Source organism: Catharus ustulatus, chromosome 2 (assembly GCF_009819885.2).
Source record: "Catharus ustulatus isolate bCatUst1 chromosome 2, bCatUst1.pri.v2, whole genome shotgun sequence".
NCBI lineage: Eukaryota > Metazoa > Chordata > Aves > Passeriformes > Turdidae > Catharus > Catharus ustulatus.
In genome coordinates, this window is record NC_046222.1 from 52,607,841 (window position 1) to 52,631,454 (window position 23,614).

The 23,614-nt window shown below is 43.1% G+C and overlaps 1 protein-coding gene across 1 annotated transcript in view; it reads left to right on the top strand.

The window, feature by feature from the left end:
- The first annotated feature begins 18,773 nt into the window (after positions 1–18,773).
- Positions 18,774–23,614, top strand: part of LOC116992904 (beta-1,3-glucosyltransferase-like) — a 53,941-nt gene continuing 49,100 nt past the window's right edge. The window contains exon 1 of the mRNA XM_033053015.1: positions 18,774–18,905. Coding sequence (XP_032908906.1) covers positions 18,818–18,905 — 88 coding nt within the window. The 5' untranslated portion in view covers positions 18,774–18,817. The remainder of the gene's footprint in view (positions 18,906–23,614) is intronic.

The following is a 23,614-nucleotide window of genomic DNA, read 5'->3' on the forward strand; positions in this document are numbered from 1 at the left end:
ATGACAATGAGGCGAAGTTTCCAGAAACTGCGGCAGCCACTCACCGGCTCCACGTGCGGCTTCCGCTTCCGCCCTCGGGCGCCTTCTCGAACAATTCCCACCAATCGGCGGGGCCGGGCGCGGTGACGCGCGCCGTTCCCATGGCGACCGCGGACGCCGCCGGCCCCGCGCGGGGCGGTGCCAGGCGGGCGGGGGCCGGGAAAGGCGGGGGCTCCGGCAGCGCGGAATGTGCGGGAACATGGGAGAGCAGCCGCTCTCCGTGGCAGTGCCCCTACTTTAATGCGCTGGGAAACCTCTCCAGAGCTCCTTGTCGCGCTGTTGTGGGTAACTCCCCCCTGTGCTGGCAGGCTGAATGTGTTCATTCTACACATCACTTGCTCTCTGCAGACGGCTTTTGTCTCGGTGTGCCACAATCCACTATAACAGAAATGTCCTGTTGCCTCCTAGCTGTCTAGCTCTGTCTTTTTGTGCAGGACCCCGTCCCTGCTAGAAGAAGCCTTAACCTTCTGCATTCCGTATGGAGGTATGGTGGGTACACAGGTCCTGATTTCAGTTGTCAGCAGTACATCCATCACAGAATCAGTTAGGTTGGAAAACACCTCTGAGATCATTGACTCCAACCTCTGACTGAACCATGACCACCAAACCATGGCACTGAGTGCCACATCCAGTCTTTCCTCAAACACCTCCAGGGACAGTGACTCCACCTGGAGTACGTCCCTGGGCAGCCCGTTCCAATGGCTAATCACACTTTCTGAAAAGAAATTCCTCCTCGTGTCCAGCCTCACACTCCCCTGGCACAGCTTAAGACTATGTCCTTCTCATGTTAGGTGCTGCCTTTCAGGTCCTGGATGTTACAAAGGGCAGGGAGAGATGATAGTGTCCTCAGTGTCCTGAGTGCTCCTGCATGGAAGAGGCAAGATATTTCCACCCCCACTCCTCTCTTTCTAGGTACTGTGGTTCGGCAATTTCTGATAAAGCTTTGCTTCAGACTTGAGTAACGTTCAGCTCTGCTGGATTTTGACCCCCTTCTGAGTGTGTATGGGGAGGATTTGGTCTCCTGAAATAGTGCTTGCCTGTTTCAGAGGAGACACAGGGCTGAAAAATTCATGAGACCAGTGTGACTAGCTGAGGATGCAGCTTCTAGCTTCAGAATGAACTGGTAAGTTGGCCTGATCGATGTGGGTGTGTGAGTTGATGAAGTTTTGTGTCCTTACTTGACTTGGTAAATATTCATGATAATGTATTTCCAGTTTTGAATGAGGAGACAGACTTCATCAAAGTATTTAGCTGCTTAAATATCCTGACACAGAAATGCTTGAAGTATCTAAGCAACCTTCATGAGCATCCAAAGTACTTGCATCCTGGATAATACTTATGTAGAACTTGAAGGTGATAAACAGTCTTTTCATTTATCAGTTCACCTGCGTGTCAGCTGTCACCCTATCTGACAAGAAGTGCCATTTTCAGTGGTTGTTTAGAAAGTCCTATTGTGGCAAATTATGGACATGCAGCACACCTGGTGGTTTAAGAGTTGCCATAGATGATAAAAGTAAATACCAAACATTCTTTCTGCTTTTTCCTCTTTTGTTATAAAGTGCTTATCCTTGAATAGAAAAAAAATAGAAAGCTTGACTGTTTGCCCAGATTTGCAGCTGCTCTCTAAAGGGAGGAAAAGATCAGCAGTGAATTTGTAAGTTACTCTGCTGGCACCACCTCTGATGGTGCAGTGCAGTGGTTGAGTTATGGCTTCAATGAAGTGGAATCCCAGTATAGAAATAAAGTTTATTTTTACTCAGCTTAGAGCAGAAGCACATATTGCTATGTGTTCCCACTATGGAACAGTGTTGAGGAGGAGTAGAGGGGAGATAAGAACTGCTGAGGGAGGTAATACTGGTAAGGTGCTTGCTAGAGATGGTTCCTTCGTCTGGGTCTGGGGCAGCTGATGCTGTGGTGAGGGCTGTTCTGAAAGCATAGGCATGCTGCCAGCAAATCTGTAGGCTGGAAACTCTGTGGCTGTGGGCACAGCCTGCTGCCACCAGGAAGTGCTCTGTGAAGGGACAAGTTTGAATGTTAGGATGTGAATAAGAATCCCCTGTTTTTCATCACTGATGGGAACCAAGAAACACAAGATAAAAGAAGCATCAAGAAATGCTACAACATGGGCTGGCTGAGGTTAACACACTGGTGAGGCCTGGCAGTGAGAACACTTGCATCTGTCTGTCTAGAATGATGCTTTGGATAAAGCCAGCAGGCTTGGAATCCTTAAAACCAAGATTTACCAAAGGCTGTAGAAATGAGATGATAAACTTTATTTTAAAAGTCTAGGAAAAGATTCTGCAAAGTCTCAGTTCTTTCTTCCAGCAGTGTGGACAGTGTGTGTCTCTTCCTTCTAAACGAGAGACAGGAAGGGTTGCATATGGACAGTCAATCTTGTAGGGGTGGGTGGGCAAACACTGTGACCTCTGCTGCTGTTTGTTAGTGTTGGAAAGCTTGTGAGCTCCAGAACTGAGGCTACCCAGAGTGCTGCCCTTCTTTTTGGTGTCACAGCAGCCTCCACTGGGTATCCATGTGGACAGAAATGCTGGTCTGATGTGAAAATTCTGTTAAGGTCCTTCTTGGTCATGTAGTCTGTGATCTTAATGCTCCTGGGAAGAGGAGAGGAGAGTTCTGCTATTCCTGGTTTCTCGTAGTTCAGTGGCATGCTTGGTTCTTACACATGGGTGCTGTATTTTAACCTTTGTGGATTTGCAATGCACCAACTATTGTAGCTTGTTACCAAAATATAGTAAATATGAGCCATGTTTTTCTAATTTTTAAGGTTGCCTTGCACATTTAGGATGCCCAGTTTACCCAAATATTCTCCCCACTTCATTGTTTAACTTATGATAAATGAAGAGAGAGTTTGGTGACACAAAGATATCTCTGCTGGATTTTAATTCACCCCCTCAGTAAATGCAGGGAGTTTAGTTCTGCAAGTGCTCTTACTGTGACAGTAAAGGCTTCTGTAAACTTGCTCACATTCTGACCTGGAGGAAGGAGCAATCTGACCCTCTTCAGTGCAAGCAATGCTTTAAAATGGTAGCTGATCCGGCCTTTAAAAATTGTTTCTTATTTGATACTGTGGCCTCTACCAGAGCATTAATAAGGGTGTTCAGAAACTGAATTTAACATGGGAACAGGAGTTATCTCATGTGTTAAACCAGTCCTGATGTTGGTAAACTGCCATGGGGAGCAGAGATAGAATGACATTAGCGTCTATACAGGGAATGTTACCGTTATAAAACATGACCTCAGTCAACCAGAAGATGGGCTAATGTTCCTGTGGAAGGCCAAGCGTGGCAGAAAATAACATAGGAATCAGTTGAGTACATGAAATTTCTGCTGTGTTGCCAGAGGCCCAAACAGAGATCTACAGAAACTCTGCTGGGACAATAGAGGCAGCATTCTTTGTGCATAATCTTCATATTTTAATTGGAACAGAAAACAGGAAAACCCATCCCAGTACAGGCAGGCAGCACCTAAACATTGCATTCCAAGTAAATAGGTCTCTGTCATTTACCTGGGGACTTTATATATGTTCTCATTTTCCATTTGGGGGCTGAGATGCATTCCAGCCCATGCTATTGTTTTAATCTGTTTGGAAGTTGCCTGTGCCAGCTTTGCTGCAGCTGCCGTTCTGTAAATGTGAGCAGTTGGCTCTTAGGATAGCTGGTCAATCTAAGCTTCTGCACTGTTTCTGTCTCTCATCATTTGAGAAGGTCTTTAGTGCAAGCTAATGAGATTAGGGTTCATTTGTTCTTGGTTTCCCAGCTAAGTTTTAAAAGGGTAAAGAGCATTTCAGGTCATTGCTTATTCCAAAGAAGGACTGACATTCCTATCAAGCTGTGGTTCTCTGGAAATATGAATTAGCTCACTAGACAACTCCAGTAGTCTCACCCTTGCAGTACAATCGTGTACTTCAGTGCTTGCTTTACCCTGATATTCATATCACTATGGTACGACTATGATATTTATTTTGGTGTATTGTTGTGGGGAGAGGGAGTTTTAGAAATTTTTCCCATTATTATGTTAAACTGGCCGGGGCAGAGCTCCTCTTTTAGCCATTAAGTGCTCAAGACAAAAGAATGGCTGGGCTGCCCCGATGGCTCCATTACGGAACGTGGGGTGCTGCTTCGTCCTTCAGCGGGTGGGGGGACACTCGCAGCTCGCCGGCCCGAACTCGGGGAGAGAGGTTGTTTTTTCTCCGTGGTGGGATCAGGCCCCTGGACTCCAACTGCTAAAGCTTCCTGCTTCTGAGAACAACGCTGAGAACCGGGACGCCCATGGTGAGTAAGTGCTTTCCTGCACCCTTCTCCCACCTGGGACGCCGCTGCTGCCTCACTCCCCTGCTCCTGCAGCAGCCACGACTGAGAGGCTGCCCTGCCCTGCGCCATCGCGACTGTGTGGATGAGGAGGGGCATCGGTGACTGGAAAAAGGGACTGAGACTGAGTTTCGTTCTGTTCTGTCACTTTTTTTTTTTCCTCATAGCTGATGCTGTTTTTGTTTGTCTTGTAGATATATCAGTAAAGAACTGTTATTCCAAACCCATACCTTTTGCCTGAGAGTTCCTGAATTTCCAAATTATAGTAAACTGGGAGGGAGGGGATTTTCACTATCCATTGTTTTTTGAAAAAAAAACTCTCACCTTTTCCTTTTCCTGGCAATACTGTCCCTTTAAACCAGGACATGTATATAAACATTTCATAAATCAAGTGAAAAAGAGTATTGTGACAAGGAAAATAATATGAGTTGCCAAAAGTCTATCCAACTATGTGAGACTAACACACCATGCTTGTATTTCACTTAAATTCTTTTTGGTCTCCTCTGTATAGGAAGTGTTAATGACAATTTCTACAGTATTATCTTTGCTAATACCTCCCTTTTACATTCTTATCCTGGAGAAAGAGAGGAAAATTGAAGCGGATATGTCACCAATGTGGTAGTGTAAGTAGCCTGAAGCATAGCAGTCAATGGGCGCTGCTTTCTGAATGTTTAAAATCTGAGCTGAGCTGTTCAGAGTATTCTTACTGTGGCAAATATCCACTTAGCACAAAATGCACAGGCTCTTGGGTAAGGCAGATAAACTTACAGTAATTTCATGAATACAAGCCGCACCAATTTGACTAAGATTTTGCTCCTAAACCGGAAATGCGGCTAATAATCAGGAGCGGCTAATACAACCTCAGAAGTGCCTGCCAGAGTGCTGAGCCGAGCAGCTGCAAAGTCGGCATTTTGCGATTGTTACAAATCGCTACTTTGTTGCACCGTGGGTGGAGCCTGGCTCCCTGTAGGCAGCACGGGGGGCGGGGAGAGAGGTGGGAGAGCTCCCTTTCCTCCTCTGCCACAGCCCAGGGGAGAGACGGGGCGGGGGGGGCACCGCCATTGCCGCGGCCCGGGGAGGAGAGGGGGGACCCGGGCCGCCCCTACCGCGGCCCGGGGAGGGGGGGGGAAGCCCGCGCCGCCATTGCCGCGGCCCGGGGAGGGGGGGGGAAGCCGGCGCCGCCATTGCTGCGGCCCGGGGAGGGGGGGGGAAGCGCCCGCCGCCATTGCTGCGGCTCGGGGAGCCGACAGGAGCCCCGCGCAAGCCATTGCCGCGGCTCGGGGAGCCGACGGGGTGCTTTGTCCCCGCCCGCCGCCGCCGCGGCAGGAGCGGGGAAACTCCGTCCCTGCCCGCCGCCGGCGCCACGGGCGCGGGAAAGCTCCCTCCCCGCCCGCCGCCGCTGCCGTAGGAGCAGGGGAAGCTCCGTCCCTGCCTGCCACCGCAGGGCAGCGCCGACCCGGGGTGACCGAGCCCAGTGGCAGCGCCGGCCGGCCCCGAGCTGCAGCACCGTGCTGGCCCACCTGGCCCCGTCAGCGACCCCTAGTGGGCCGAGCCTGCACAGCCTTAGCTCAGCCAGTAAACCCCACCCTCCCGCCGTTCTGTTAATAATTGCACGCGGGTCCTCGCTGCGAACGACAGAGCGGCTTATATTCGTGTGCGGCTTATCTATGGACAAAAACCAAAATATTTGCCAACACCCAGAGATGCGGCTTATAGTCAGTGCGGCTTGTATTCGTGAATTTACTGTAACTTGATAGATTATTGCATACTTCCAGATAACAACCTCAGCACTTGGCAAATTCTAATGAGGCTCTTTGCAGCTCTGGCCATGTATCAGCACTTGTACACACAGCATAGCATGCATCCAAATCCCAGAGTAACCAACAGGGTGATGGCTTTATCACCCTGACACTCTGAGTAAGACTCTTAACCCAAAAATTTTCTTAATCTGAATACAAGGATGTCCTTTGTCTGCAACTTTTTTCATTTTCATGCCTATTAATAGACCTTCGTTGTAATAAAACATTAGTTAAAATGGACCAGACTTTATTTTTGAGGTTAAAATGAATTCCTCAAAACCTGTAGCTGTGAATGTTTGCTTTGATGGCTCAGAAACTACTGTTACTGTCTGATGCAGATTAAGCCTTATTCGTGTTTAGAAAAGCACAGATTAAGACTGAAACTAATGTAAAGGAGGAGAAGGTAAGTTAAAAGTTATAGTGCCAAAGTTATTGTGAAATTCTTTGTTTTATTCCCTTGGATGTACAGATATTTTCATCCTTTCCCCTGAACAACTGGATTGTCCCACTAGAAAAGTTAAGACTTTAGGAAGAAGAACATTTACATTTTATTTACAGTGATTTCACGATTACAAACCACACCATTTTTGACTAAAATTTTGCTCCCAAACCGGAAGTGCGGCTTACACTCAGGAGCGGCTTATGTATGAACAAATTTTGGAAATTTCCCAACCGGGAAGTCCGAGCCAGCAGCAACTCTGAGCCAAGGTGGAGCCTGCCCGGCCCCAGGCGGCGGCAGGGCAGTGGCGGCGCAACAGCAGCGCTACCCAGCCCCAGGGGGAATGGCAGCGGCACCGGCCACTGAAAGCCCCTCTCCCTCCTCCTGGTGGCAGCAGCCAGGGACGCCCCTCTCCCTCCTCCCGGTGGCACCGGCCAGGCACACCACTCCCCTGCCTCCCGGCAGCAGCGGTGAGTGGGGCCGGAGCCGCTCCCTGGCGGCTGCCCCGAGCAGGGCTGAGCCAGTAAACCCCGTGATCCTGTGATTCTGTTACTAACTGGCAACTTTGTGAAAGTTGCACACGGATCCTCGCTGCGAACAAAATTACGGCTTACAATCTGGTACGGCTTATTTATGGAGGAAAAATGAAACGTTGCCAACACCCCAGAAGTGCGGCTCATAATCAATGCGGCTTGTAATCATGAAATTATGGTACTTTGTTTTTAATGAACTTAACACAGCACGGCCGGTATACCATAAATGCTTTAAGATCCAAAATTATGGAGATTGAGCATATTCAAACAGTGTTAAACCTGGAGTGTTCATGAATCTCAAATACTCAAATTTGAGTGATTATATGTTTATAATTCCCTCATAAACTTTTCTCCTGTTGCTTAGACACAAGATGTGTTTTAAACAAGAAAATCAGACAATATGATTAGGGTTGAAAACTAAATTAATAGAGGTGACCAGCTGAACACCACTAATTGGAAGAAGGGGGGAGTTGGATTTTTTAAAGTAAATATGGAACTAGATTGTATAAACTCTCTGATGTCTAAGTGCAATTAATAAAATAAAAGTACTGCAGAAAGATTGCAAAGCCTCTTTAGACAGTCTGGATTAAAAAAAAAAAACAGTGGGATTTTGTCTGGTTTTTGTATATAAAATGAAAGGAACTGAATGTTATTTTTAAGTAGGGAAATGAAAAGGGATGAAAATGAAAATAAGGGATGAGGGGAATGGAGAAAAATAAGCTAAGTTATTACTACTTGATCTGATAGCAAACCATCTGGCAATATGCTGCCAAATCATTATGTATCATTTATATGACTCAGTGCTAATTAGATGTGCACGGATTATGCAGACTTCTTGTGCTTTCAACATTGCTAGAATGTTTTAAAAATATCACTTACATTATTAGTATGTCATGTACTTGTTATGAATTTCTGACAGCAATCCAAGCCATTTTTTCACTAGAAAGTATCCAAAGCACTTCAAAGACTCTTCAGATTTTGACTTATTAAAAAAATAGAAACAAAACAAAAAACCTCAATATAATATCAGGATCTTCTGTCCAGACACTAAAAAAAATTAATTTCTTTTGCTTTTCCAAGTAACTTTCAGAAAATCTACTGACTGAGTGGTTAGGCCTGAGCAGCATGAAAAGTTGACTAAGTACATGAATATATAGATACTACAGGTTACAGTAAACATGCTTAGAAAGATCAAGTAATGAAGCATCTTTATAAAGTGTGCATACATTGCACCATGTCTGTACAAACACAAATCAAACACTTTTTTTTTTCCTAAAAGGAAATTAAGGTAGGTAATTTTCCCACTTTCATTCTCATAAAGTCAACAATTGCCACAAATTGAGGACTATAAAATTTTCCTTTGAGTATGTATAGTACCTCTATAGCTATACTTAGAATGTATTAACTGTTATGTGTCTATCTTAAACGTGCTGCAACATAAACCTTTTAATAAAATGTATTCTGAGAGTTGAAAACTTCACACTGTTTTCATATGAAAGCTATTAAAATCTATTGAATAGAAGATTAAATATTGAGAGTTAAAAATCCACAGGCTGAGTGAGTGATTAATAGATGAAATTGCTTCCTTTTCAAGGAATGTCTCGAGGGTGGTGCATCTAACACTACAGAAACATTTTTTTAAAGAAAAAAAAATCAATATGCTTGGCAAAGAAATATTACATGCATTCTGAAAACCAAAGACCTCTGAAGGGAGCTTGTTTATTTGTCACGTGAACGTAAGTCTTGGTTATGAATGTGGTGAAAATAAGGCAGCACAAACCCATACTTGCATAATGAACTAGCAAGTGCAAAGAAAGAAGTAATATTTGAAAAAATATCAGAACATTCTAATACAGGGAAATAGATCTTAACACAATAATACTTTTTGTGGTGTGAGTACTTTATTGAATATGCATGATTTGCCATGTGTAGTTCTGTATTTACATTTATACATCATTTGGAAGAGTTGAAGATAGCCCGAAGAGCTGACAGAATGCTTTATAGTGTAGAACACATGATCTGTAAAGTGGTATAAATAAACATGTATAGACTTAGAATTACACAAGAGGTATATGCTCATTAGAGTATTTTTTCTATTTATTTCAGAAGCAGTGACATAATGTTCCTCTAGTAGATGAATGAGGGTAAAATTCCAAACTAAAGTGACATGTGCATTTTTAACAATAATTATCATTCATTATTTCCTACTGAAGTTTTCTAATATTATAAACTCTTTATTAATAGTTACGGGTACCTTTCTAAAAAGTTACTGTCCTTTGAACACAGGCTGGATTCGTCCATTTATCAAAACTGGATTATTGTGCAAGAATTTTCATTTTAGTAGTGTAACAGTGGAATTCCTGCGCTACTTGAAACATGCTGAAGACTGATTGCTGTGAGAGGTCCCAGCTCAGAGGGCTCAAAAAGTGAGAAACTGAAATAATGAGGACCTTAGGAAAATGTTGGTAGAAGTGTTTTGACAGCTTGAATGGATTTACCTGGGCTATGCTAATATTAATTTTACAGAGAATTCAAGCTGAAATAAAAAAAAAGTATTTGCCTGCTTGGAAATTTACCACATCTGTTAATCTTATGCCTGAGCCAAGCCTTCACATACAGTTATGATTACTAATAACATTACATGCAATTTGTTGAGTTTGGGGTTTTTTGTTCTTGGATCAATAAAGAAAAACAAATTTATGTATAACTTCTGGACATTGGGTGGCACCATTGCCTCACATAAGCCTTCACAGTGTTGGCTCTACTCCTTTTTTCCTTTGGCATAACTATATAAGGCAAGTCAGAATGCAGAACTAGTTGCCTTCTTTCTTCTCTCTCTTTTTTTCCCCTCTTTTTTTAGTTTGATTGTAAGTAATCATCTTGCTTTAAATAGTAATGGATTTTTAACCAAGAGCTGATGTTGCTCTGTTTAGTGAAGTGGTGTTTTGATTTCAAATGCTGAAATGGAGAGATATTCTGTACAGCCAAACTGCTTTCATGTGCATGGGCACCAGCCAGCCTGTGATGAAGTTGTACAATAAATGAAAAAAGCAGGAATACCACCTCTGTGTTTTACTTTCTTTAATAAAATTCAGTTAAAAACAATTTTTAAATTCAGAGCTGATTTATGTCTGTAGCAGGGCTGATATATCAGAGACCACTATGTGCTTCTTAAGGTCAAGATTCCTCTAGGTTTACTTTTAAGTTGTATTTACGTAGTTCTTTTTAATTGGACCTTGATCTCCTTTCTGGCAAGTACAAAAACTTTGCTCCAAATGAGGAGATTGGTAAAAAAACATGCAACAAATATACTGTTCCTTACATTGGTATGATTTTTTTTCCAGGGTTCATCAAATTTACTGTACAAAGGACTCAGTAGATAACTAATAGTATTTTGTCTTCAGACTGATTAAACCATCAGAGACTGCATTTTGAAAATTTTCTGACCAGTTACACAGCAGTGACTACTGTGGAAGTGAAAGAACCAGTAAAAAGAAATGCAGTTTCCCCATTAGTTTTTACTTTATGGCTTTGTTTTTATTTGATGGAAAAGTGCAGAATTAAGCTTTGACATTATTTCAGAGAGTCTCATGGAAGAGGACAGTCAGAGTTATGTAGATCAGTGTCAGTACTAACTTACTTGGGAGAAGGCATTCTGATGAAAGCTGGAAGAATAATAGTGATTTTTTAAAAAAATTTGGATTAAAAAAAAAAATCCTCCTTCCATATATGTTGGTGTTCAACATAAAGATAGAAGTTCAACATAAATACAAATCTGCGAAAAAGTATTTCTTATTTTTTGAAAATGTTGCCAATCAGTTTTATTTTCAGAAACAATATCAAATAATGTATCTGCTATAGTAGCACCTGCTATAAACAACTTATGAACCTGCTACTTTGTCAATGTTTTCACTGTTGAGCCTCGTAAGGAATGTGTTCACTAGAATCTGAGCCAACTGCAGAATTAAAGAGCAGATAATTAAAACACATTTCTTGGCTTATCTGTAGTGCATAATCTGACCAACTCTGTCTGTTTATATTGCCCTAGAACTCATCACAATGAAGTTCTTTTAAGTTCAAGGTGTTTCATTCTTCTTTTAGAGCCTACAAATAAACTTGAAGTAACAGATAAATGAGTTTCACAGCTGAAAAGTGAGACAGAAGCTTTAAGTATGCATTATGAGAATAGTCGAGGATCAATGATCCAACATTGGGAGCATTCTACATTTTTATTCTTTTTAATGAGAATGAAAGTTGAAAAGAAACATGCAGCTATTTCTCAAGTATTGAAAAAATATGTAAGGACTTTCACTAGGCCCATTAAGAATATGATGAGAAATAATGTCCCGAAATTAAAACAAAGAAGTACCCTTTGGCTCCAAGAAGGTTTGAAGCTCAGTGTCAGCCAGGAACTGGGAGCCAATGCCTTGCACAACTGAAGGATATTTTTGATTTCTGGTGTCTCCATGATTTGAGAAGCAGCTGGGGTCCTGCTGTGAGCAGATATGAAAGAACCTGTTCAGTTTCTTTCTAAATCCTGTTCAATCCCACCCCCTGGTTTTAACATTGTACATTCTGTAGTAGATAAATCTGCTGGAAACAATTATTCTTCTTTCGAACTTACTATTCAGACCACAATGTGTTACAGTAAATTCACTGTCAAACAAAGGTGATGAAAAGATCAGAATGTCGTAGATTTAGAAGAGATTGTTACCAAGGTTTGTGAGTTGACCCTGGCCAACAGCTGAGCACTCCCACAGCTGCTTTCTCACATTTCCTCCTCCCCCAGCATGACAGTGTGTAAAAGAAGAGCAAAAGCTGCGGGCTGAGATAAAGACACTTTACTAAATGAAGAAAAAAAGGAGGAAAGACCCAAGTGATGCCAAGGCAATTGTTCGCCACCCCTTAGTGCAGTGTCTAGCCAAGCTCCAGACATCACCTTGGAGGCCACCCACACACACACCCCTTCAACTAACCCAGCTTTTATTGGGTAGAATAAGTTTATATGATATGGAATATGTCCTTGGCCAGTTTGGGTCCTCTCACAGCATCCTACTCAGCTTGGGGGGGAAGGATAGCACTGTATAGGCTCTTATGAAGGAAGTTAATTCCATCCTGGCCAGACCCAGTACACCAAGTTTTTACAGCTTTTTAGGTAAAATTCAATAAACTAGTTGTCTTCTTTTCTGTCTACAGTGCTTATAATTGAGGTTTACTGTGCTTGTCATGGTCATTTTCTTAGTATTGTTTGTGTTTTCCATAGAGCTGTGTAAAAACTTAGTACTGCTTGGTACTGGTTATGTCCAGTGTGCCATACTGCTTGGTCACAAAGCAGTTTTTCCAGCTCTCAACTGAGTGGTTTTGATGTAGGGTAGTGTATTTTGAGGGTTTGAGCAATGTTTTCTTAGATGATGTTGCCATCGAACTCACAAACTCCTTTTGACTTTTGTAGTTTCCCTGTGTCACGTTGACTTCATGTTATTGTACTTGAGTGGTTCTGTACCAGATGTGGCTTTCTGTGGTTTTTTGGTCCAGTTCTGTTTGACTTCCCATATCAAAAGCAGAATGCAAGAGTCCTAAGGGAGCAATTGTGGGTGGACATAATCTAAAACTGCTTTGAGACTACTACAGGTTGCAATGAGTGCAGTTGCTCTGAAGTGACACCAGGCTGTAATGGCTGCTAAGGGCCACTTCATAACTGAAAACTTCTGAGTGAGGAGTGCTCTGGTTCCTACTGTCAGGTTTGATCAATAAGCTGCTCATCTGGTTAACTATGCCAACCCTTGTTTCCCCATATGTCACTGAGAAGGACAAGGCAGATCTCCACCTTTCAATGAAGACAATCAGGATGCAGACAATTTTCAGACAATTAAATCTATTTTTATAGTTCATGTTCATGTCGAGGGATGGTTGTTAGGTGACTTACTCATAATCAAGGATGGTTGGCAAGCTCAGAGCTTAGTTGTTTTACTTTCAGTAATGACTGATACAATAACTTTAAACTGCTGTTTTGCCTAAATGGGAAGCCTCAACAGGCAGCAAATACCAGCTTCTGTTGTTGCTAGTGAGAGTGAGTTTACATATTCAAAGCTGACTGATTTTGTCTGCAGGTATGTGTCAGGTAGGTGTCATGTCTTTTTCTATTCTTCTCCCTGCCATCTCAGAATAAGAAAACAATTAATCTGGGAAAGAATTTTGAGGTCATCTGGTCCAACACCCAGCTCAAAGCTACTTCTGAAGTGGCACAGTTTTCCAGCTCTGCTTGTTCTATGGCATGATTACTGTGCACACCTGAGCTGGTTCAAAAGAAAACTACTTTGGCTGAAGAAACTAGCTGTTGTGCACTTGCCAATGTTTAGAGTGCACACAGCCCCTTTGCTTCTTGAGGTTACTGGCATTAAAAGCTGTAAGACAGACAGACAGACCCCAAAGTCTTTGTGTCACCATTTTATAAATCACTCTGGATTTTTCCAGAGTCTAAAGCCTTGTTAAGATGTTCCATGCTGGCTGAACATCTCTGGATATTACTGTGACGGCTTATCTCTTACACTCTCAGAGATCTTCTTTTTTTTGGCTGCCAAATTAGGCTGGCATAATAACGTTTGAGTTGTTTTCTGAACTGTCATGGTTTACAGGGCAGCTGAAATAAGGTAAAACACAATATATGGAAGTTGTTTGTGAGGCATGGGATGTCTTGAGGGACAAGTCCCAGGAACTGATGCAGGTTCATCAATGCTTGAGCGATCATGATATTTACAGCTCATCAAACCAGCAGAAATGTTACAGATGAATTCATAGGACATTATTTAACCACCCACTTCAATGTTTCTTGAACAGTTTGCCTCATTCTTTTCCCCTGCCACTATGATTTAGTATACAGTTGAGAAAAGTAGGTGATTCTTTACACCATTTTTTCTTGTAAGAATTAAAAGCTGGGGAAAGTAGTTAATGTAGCCACTATACTCTTTAAAATGTATGGAAGCATTTTGTTCATATGTTATTTTGCTCAGTTAAATCCCTTATTGATTATCTGTATTTTGACTTTCAGTTTACAAAGTAATATTTTCACTTATTTATTAAAAGACAGGATCAGGTAGTTTAAGACTAATGTTTCATATTTTCAGATAGCTACATTTCAGCAGGGAACATATAAAAAGCTCAGATGTGCCTGGTAGAGTTAGTTCTGTGTCAGATGGAAACAGCAGGAGACCAAACAGGAGAGAGCAGCAAGTCTGACAGTTGTTTAGGCAAGCTGTTCATTTGACCAAGAGAGTGGGCAGCATGCCCTTGGCTTATAATCAAGACTGAAAATCTTCAGTCCTCTACATCTGCCTATAGAATTTTCTCCTTGACTGTGTGCACTACAGTAGACAGGAGCATCTCATAATCTTATCACCTGAACTCTGGGGACCTGTGTTAAGTTCCACAGCTTGATAGATCTTCTGTTTCTTATCTGTAGCTCGGTCTGTAATAGTTCAAGGATGTTGAAATTCCTGTGTCCTGCCCCCTGCCCTGAGTGCATGTATTCTGCCTCTTGGGCAATCCTAAACGAGCACCAGAAGATATGCTGCAGATGCTGTTTTCACTGTTTTTCTTCCAGAAGACAGAGGAGCTGACTGGCAGAGACAGTTAAGCACTCATTATTGCCCCACAGGAAAGGAATTGTCTTTGATCCATCTTTACAATCTTACAAGAATCTGTGACTGATTGCTTCACACCCAGTGTTTTTCCATGTCCTTTCCAGAGAGTGTGTGATCTAATAACAGCAGTCTCTATCATGAAAAATTGCTTGGTTGAACTCTGTCCAAAGGACTCTTTGCTACAGCTACACACCAGTGCTCTTCAAAGCTTTGATTTGACTTGGCTCAAATGGAGTTCTCAAATTTTAATTAAGAACAGCACTTCCCAGGTTAACCCAGGAAGAAGAGAGACTAAACTTGGACCACACTAAGGGCTGCCACAGGGGTTGACTGGAGTGCTGAGTTCCCTCAGTAGTTTCATTGTCAGGTTTACAACATGCACTGCTGATACTGACTGCAACATTATCAGTTCTCCTGAGCAAGATGGGACAAGTTCCAGGCCAAGTGTTGCCGACTGAGTCATGGTCAGAGTGTGGGGGGCTTTCCCTGCTACAGCAGGTTTCTCCCAGGGAGAGTTGTTCAGACCTGGTCCAAAGGGAACAAGCACATGTAGTTCAGATCTGAGTGCTGCAGAGTATCAGAGCACTCCCACTCAAACCCACTGCCTAGCATTTGAGAAATGTAGGTGTATTCCCAGGGTATCAGTATTTTAGGGTATATAATAAGGGACTGGAACTGGCATTGAATAACTGCCTTGAGTAGCTGAAAGCTGGGAAACGGTTTCCAAACGCATCTTGTAAGTCAAAAAGTAATTGTGTGATCCTGAACTAATTTGGATTGGTTTTGCTCATTTCCATGGGATTAGTCATCACTTGAAGTTATGCCCCTCCTTACGTAACTTCCTGACTAGGACAGACAGGTCCAATTGCAGAAGCCTGAGGAAGAGCTGGAACAGAACTTAACTCACGTGGTTTAAAGGGCTGTCTCAGACAGAGAGTTCTTTCTGCCCCACCTATTGAAAGGAACTATGGAAACTCTGTCATTCCTGGATGAACACTTTCTCAAATGGCTAAAAGAACAAAGGAGTTGCAGTCAAGTTCTCTAACTCAGCAATTGCTGTTGTATCTGGTTCATAACTTCTAATTTCTCTGTTTCCCTGTTTCTATAGAAAGGGATAACAGAGCCACCAGGGTATCTGGAGGCACTGCTGCAGTGCCTGTACAAAGAGCAAGCTACCTTTGAATCATGTGACAGCCTTTGCATTTGATATGAATAATTTTACAAATTTTACATATATATATGTGTGTGTGTGTATATACATATGTATATATGCATCTATATATATATACATGTATGTGTGTATACATCTATGTATATATATGGCAGCATTTATTTGTATTTGCAGCCCCTCCTTTCTAATCTCAGAGGAGGGACAGCAACAGTGCTATATTTGTATTATTTAGGAATCTAAAATATATGTAATATTATAAAGAAAGGAGGCTTGGTGGTGTTCTAAACCTCTGTGTTCCTTAACAGAAAGTTCATTATTTTCAACCTTCCTGAGATGGAAATTCTCAGTGGGGTAGTTAGAATAATAAACAAACACAATCTGAGCATGTAAATAGAGTAGAATTCAAGAAAAAGCTTTATTTCCTACTCCCTCCTCACAGACCCAACTATAAGATTTAAAACACTTAAGTGCTATTTTTCTTAACAGTTGGAGAACACATGTTTCATGGTAGAGTTCCATATTTCTTGGAGGTTGTTACAATGGAATTTTTTTTGTATTTGTGACAAGCCAAAACACTTTTTACATCTTAGCAAAATGTTGGGGTGTTTTTCCTTACAGACTTGCTGCATGGGGAAACATTGGAACATGGGTGTATCTTAACCACTTCGAAAGTGAAAAGTCTTATGTTTATCCCAGATGTTGTGGGCATGATACTTGTGATGTGAATTCTGAAAGAAACCAGAATAAAACAGAGAAATGGAAGAAACTTATAAGGAAGACCAAGTAAATGCAGATATACTTGTTAAGCAAAAGGTTTAATATATTTTATATTGTTTTAGTTCTAGAAATGGAGGATAACTTTATAATTCTCTCTTTTTGTTTTTCCTAATGATAAGCATGCACATAAAATCAGACAGAGAAATAGTATGTAAGTTTCACTTAGTTTGCATCAGAATTATTATTATTGAGGCCAGTAAGTTATTTAGTGAATTGGAATGTCAGCCACAAGTAGTTGTTCTGTAAGGCAAATAACAAGCTGTTGTTGTTCACACTTGTGCCTCATTTTCCCTTCTCTTGTGATATCAGGGGGTGTGTGTTTAGAAAATACACAAAGCAAGTTGAGTACTCCAAAGAAGTCTGGCTAATATTCCTATTGCGGTAAATTTAAAGGATAGTATGAGGTCTACTACGAAGTTACTGTGATACAAATGTGCTTGCCTGAGCTTGCAGTGGGAATGAGTGTTTTATCACTGTGAGAAGGTTTCCATTCATCTCCACAATCACTTCCCTAGCATATTCAAGGTATCCTATGGTAACCACTTGACCTGTCTGGAAAAGAATTCCATATATCTAAAAGGTTGCAGTGTTTTGAAGAAAGATCCAAGTTGGGTCCCGTGCTGTTTGGCCTTACTGGATTAAAAATAGTTTATGGCTGACTTGGACTCTGCATCACTCTTCTCCAATGAGGTCAGTGCATACTGAATGGCTGGTTGCTAGGAGGGGTCTGTGTGTAAAGTATTTGATGGAAAAATGTGTAGAAATGGACCTGGCTAAAATTCATGTTTATATGTAGCCAACATTAAAGGAATTGTTACATAGGCCCACCAGGTGTTACACTCAAAACTATGTTTAAAAGCAAAGAGGAAGCACACATTATATGTTATATGCCAATAATTGTTTCTTGCTACTGTAGTTGAAATGTGAAATTCTAATAATTATTAATACATACCTAATTGTTACAGAAAAAAGAAATAATAACGTTGCACTGAAAATTTTCTGCACACTGCTGAGGTCCTAGTCCTATCACTGCTTGCCTTTCTGCAGCTTCTGTGGGCATGAAATACAGCAGTTTAATTCTGGGGTGTATGGGGGGGGCTTATTGTTGTTAACACGTAGAGTGGTTCACTAGGACAAATCTGACATTCCTGTGGATGTTTTCTTCTTCCTTGTGCTGGGATTCATGTGGGGTCATTTTTTGTTTGCTAACAAGGTTTCACATTCTTGATCTTTCTTCACTGGTCTGTGGCTCTGTTATATGCAAATTTACTGTCTGTATCATGATATGTAAGCATGTTAGAATCGACTCTGTCCTCTGTGTTACCCCTAAAACCAGTTTTGTGCAGCTCCAGGTCTGCATTTCTTTAGCCAAATAGGGTGAGTCATTTTAGCTGTGGAGGCTCCAGTGCCAAGGCTGTGCTCCGGGTCACATGCCCGCACTCCGTGTCCCCACTCCCGGTCACACGGGCACTTTGGGAAAGGCTCTCTGAAGGTGCCGTGTGCTCTCTTGGGTGAGGGTTGTTTTAGAGACGAATTAGGTCCCTTGCTTTCGTGGATGAGGTTCCTGTTGGAGTGCTGGGTAACATTTCACAGAGTAACAGAACCAATTAGGTTGGAAAAGACCTCTGAGATCATCGAGTCCAACCCACGACCGTACACCAGGGCACTGAATGCCACATGCAGTCGGTGACTCCACCACCTCCCCGGCGGCCCGTTCCAGCGGAGGGCTGAGCAGAGTTAGAGGCCAAGGGGAGCGGTGGATTATCACCGGGATTATTTCGGGCAGGACGCTCGCTCACTCCCGTCCCCGCGAGCAGCGCCCCGGAGCGCGGGGCCGCAGAGCGCTGCCTGTCCCGCTGCTGCCGCCAGAGGGCGCGGCCGCCGAGCGCCTCCCCCGCTGCCGGCGCTGGCGGCCGGTCCTGCCGGGAGGAGGGAAGGGAGGAGGAGGAGGAGGAGGAGGGCGGGCAGGCGGCGACCGCGGCCCCGCCGGCAGCCGGAGGCCGCTCACCCGCGCTCCTGCGGCAGAGGCGGGCAGGCGGGCGCCCCGTGCCCCTCGCCCGCTCCCCGCGCCGTGGGCTCGGCGGCCCCGCCGAGATGTCTCGGGAGCGCGGCTGCAGCCGCTGGCTCCTCTTCGCTGCCTGCGCCCACCTCGTCTTCCTTCTCCCGCCGCTCCGCGCCCGGGGTGAGTGGCGGGGGCCGGGCCGGGACGCCATGGCGAGGTGAAGGGAGGAGAGGCGGGACGCTCGGCCCCTCCGAGGAGGGGATGGCCGGGAGGAGGGCACGGAGAGCTCGGAGCGGCGCCGGAGCCGCTTCCTGGCCGCCGTGTCCCGCCCCGCGCGGGGAGGCGGCGGAGCCGAGGTGCCCCTGTTCCCGAAGTTTGTTGGTGATCCGGGCTGCGGGGCAGCGCCGGGAGCGGGGCCGGGGGAAACCTGCCCTGGGATCGGGAACAGCTCCGTGGAGCAGCCGAGCCCAGCGCGGAGCACTCGTGCTCGTGTCTGGGCAGCGCCGCACTGCCGGGGTGTTCTGCTCAGGGAGGGGGGAAAAGCAAAACCGCCCGCCTAAAATGCCAGCCGAGAGGAAAAAAATACCTTACTCTGCTTTAGAGATGATTTTCATGTGTCTAGTCAAGTGGGAGAAGATGAAAGGAGAAGGATTAGTAGTACTATGTCAGTGATTGGGTTGCTACAGGCTCCTGGAGTTGGGAGCTGTTGGCGTGAGTGTAAAAGACAGAAGTAAATGTTTGCATCTATTCTGTTTCTCATTATTTCTATTCCTAAATATTTTCATCTCTGTTTGCATAGGCTTGTCAGTTTGTTGTGAGCCTTTGGATTTGATTCTCTTCCACTGCTATGGCTTGTGCATAAAAAATATGCAGGGGAAATGTGGTACTAATAAATCACATTTTCAGCAAAGTAAAACTGTGATATTTTGGTTTTTCTTCTGCTAAACGCTTTTCCTTTCACTGATACAGCTTGGGTTTTGGAGGAGTCCTAATACTCTATAGCTCTTCCTAAAGCTGCATTTCATTCTTTCTGGGATGAGTAGTTTGGCTCCAATAAGGTACTACAGCACTTGTAATCGCAAACAGATTGAAATCATAGTCAGAGAATAGTAGATTCAGTTTTTCCCATATCTGTACTTATTCTACATGCATATATACCTACATACATGCAGGTAGAAAGCAGAAATGGAAACACGTTCTTGTTTAGTAGGTCTTGGTAAATGCTTGTATGGAATTTATTCACCAGAAGCTTCCTGCAGTATTGTGGTTTTCTTTTGGTTTTCTAATACCAGTGTAAGTTACAGAGTCTGTCCTTTTCCAAATAACCCGTGCTTTTGAGATGGCCTGGATAGTAAGTTTGTTCTTCGAAAACAGAAATAATTTGGGTTGCCTTGTGCAGAAGCAAACAGCTTGTCTGTCGTTAGTTCAGTAATTTCATAAATTCCAGCTTGCAAGTGGCAGCTTACAGAATGAGAAAATGTATTCAGATGATTTTGTATGGTGCAACTTCTAGGCAATCAGAAGGGATCATGATGATGCTTTTTCTTCCATGTTTTTTCTTTGCTTGCCTTTTATAAAGATAGTGATGTACACAGCACTCATTTAGATGTTCCAGTGGTTCAAAGTGGTGATTTCAGCTGCCTTCATCCCATTATGTGCCATTTGTTAAAAAAAAAAAAATATAAGTAGTTGCTTTTATTTTATGGAAAGCTTCAGATGCTGTAAATTTGCTTGCATCAGCCTCTCCTCTTCTTCTTCCCCCTGCTCTCTCCCCATTTTGTGTTGATGAATTTGTAATACATTCTAATCTGGCTAGACCAGTCTTTGGTGCTGATGGGGTGGCAACAGTGAAGAAATATTATAAAAGCTTGCATATAAATACACAAAATAACTTATTGTGCTCACAGGCTGTCTCATAACTGAAGATCCCATCTCTTTGACTGACAGCATCAGTGCAGATTTTCTCTGGTATCATGTCAACCCACAGAATCTTATGTTCTTTGAAAACTTGTAAGGGGGAAGAAACCCAGCCAAAACAAAAATAGACCTTTCATTAAATTATTATTAGAAGTATAAAGAAATTGTATTTTAAGTGTTTTCTCCACTGTGTACAACATAATCACTAGCTGTCATTATTTGAAGTGGTTATTATCAGTCACAGTATTACCATATATTAAGTCATGGAATTGTTACTTTTTTGTAGCTCATTTAAACTGACCCACAGCTCAGTGAGGTGGTTGGAGTGACACTGGGGTCAGTCAACCGTGAATCAGACTGTAAAAGGGGAATATAATAGAAGTGATGCTTTTCTTTCTCAGGTGGATTAGTCTTTGAAAGCAAAGAGTTAACTCCTCAGGTTTTAGCATCCTTTGCACTTCAAGGACGTATAATTGTAAACGTTTGGAAGTTGTGTATGCAAGAAAGAGTGTTACTGAGGAGTGGATTGCTTCTACATATAAAATGTGATATTTATTGTATTTTAATGCTGCAGCGTTTACATCCATTTTTCTATCCTGCACATATTCCTGCAGTTTGGTTGCTGAACAATGAAAATATTTGCTGAGTTTTACTTTCTAGTGTTATAAGCAAGTCTTTTCGTTTATCAAAATTTTAATGGAAATAATAAAACACTTGACAAAAATAAATAGGAGTTGAAGGAATTTAATTGAATAGGAATTCTCATATTAGATGTCCAGGTTTTGAATGGATCCAAATATGTTGTCTAGGTTTTCTGGTGGATTTTAGTCATGCTCTCAAAAGACACAAAGATAAGATTGATGATAATGTAGAACTTTGAAGCGTTTCTAAAATTTCTTTGCTTTTCTTATCCTCAGTTCTTGGCCATTTAGCAAAAGGAGGGGAGGACTAGCGATTGACACATTCTGATTCTGCCTGCTTGTGCCAGATGACATGATGTTAATGCACAATGTGTGCTAACAACCTTCAGAGTACACAGTGCATTAAATAATGAAGTGACAAATACAAGATTGCAGGTTGCACTTAAGATGATGCCTTGCTGGTTTTTTTTCTGCTTTGTGTAGCTTTGTTTATGAGAAAAGGTACAGTTACAGTAATTTCACGACCATAAGGCGCACCGGACTAAAAGACGCACCCCCCGGGAGTTGGCAAAATTTGCAACTTTGTAGATCAGATAAGGCGCACCGGACTATAAGGCGCACTTTTTTTTTGCAGTGAGGCTCTGCCCCCAGCTCCCCCCGCGCGGTTGCTGGACGAGGCCCCACCTCAGTCCGGCAGCCATTGGCCCCTGGGCCCGCCTGTATCCAGTGGGGCCGAGGCATGGCTGCCGCCCCTCCGTGCCGCCTCCACGGGGCCGGGGGGTGCCTCTGGAGGGGCAGCTCCACTTCCACGGGGCCAGGGCGTGCCTCTGGAGGGGCGGCTCTGCTGCACGGGGCCGGGGCGTGCCCGCCGCTGCTCCGCCCCGCCTCCACCTGGCAGCCATGGCCCTGCCGGCTCCCCCCGTGGCTCGCAGCTCTCACTTCTGGGTAGGCAAAATTTTTGAACTTTGTCCATCAGATAAGGCGCACCGGACTATAAGGCGCACTTCCGGGTTCCGGGGAAAATTTTAGTCAAAAGGGTGTGCCTTATAGTCGTGAAATTACTGTAATCTCCCTGGTCTTTTGGTTACTGTGGTAGCTGCAGGGCTTGCACTTTTACCAGCTAATAAGTTACTTCTTGCAATCTTATTTTCTCTGTGCTCTGTGGCAAGTCAGTGGTCCAGCTGAGGTATGGTTGCGTTGTATTAGAAAACAGAAAAGGATTAGAGGAAATTCTGGATTTAGCAAAGGTGCCTCTAACTCCAGGCATTGATATGCGTTTTAGGGAGTTATACCAAAAGAAATCCGTTGCAGTTGTCTGAATTAATAACGATGTTTGGGCGAGAAAAGTTACTGTTTTGTTACAGTAGCATCTGATAGCTCCTAAACATAGGTCATCCTTCTTTGTGCACATGTGCCTTGCATGCAACAAAAAGATATCCTTCACACAGAGAATTTATAGTTTCTGCCTGTGTTGTACAAGCGACCTGGTCATGAACTGCATCTGGAGTTAGAATTTTTCCGTCAGTGGTCCATTCCTGGGAACACCTACGTCACAAACCTCTTGTAAGGGAATTGCATGTGAATGAATTAATCTTGGAGTTGTCCACTTGTGCCAAGGCACTGTGTTTTCTACCTACCCTGCGGTCCCTTTGTTGGTATTTTGTAGACCAGCTAAATTTACCATGTTCTTTTCCTGCTGCCCTTTTCCCAGTAAATCCTTAGAAGAGGATATTTATTTCCATGCTGAGAGATCAGGTTGCTTAGCCAGAGCAGTCTTGACCACAGTAGACTTCTGACAGCTGCTTTATCAAATTAGATGTGCATAACAGATTTGCTAATCAGGTAGAAGAGTGTTGCTAAGATAAATTCATATAGCCTGCATGCGTGAAAAACTTCATTACTGTTGGGTGAGGACTCTTGAGGCTTTTTTGATGGTGTCTTCAGGGGTCTGTTAGTCTGTTTTGTTAATGGTTCTTCAGTAGTTAAAAAACAGTCTGAACAGTTCTTGTCTTATTAAAATGTATTAGCTGGAAAAGGTCTTCCTGATATATTTAATGTAAAAGATACCAAGTCATTTTAAAGTGGTTAATGGTTGGAAAAGGAGGGGAAACTGATTTTCTGAAACCATGGAGAATAAGAATAATGATATAGCAAGAGACTAACGTTCATTGCATGTATTGGTTTGTTGAATAAATTGTATTTGTGAGTGTTGAAATTGCACTGTGTGACAGGGTCAGAGCTGGTTGATTTTCAAGGCTCATCTCCTGCAATAATGATCCATTCTCACATGCAGAAAGGTAGGCAAAGATGACAGGAGGCCCACATGCACAA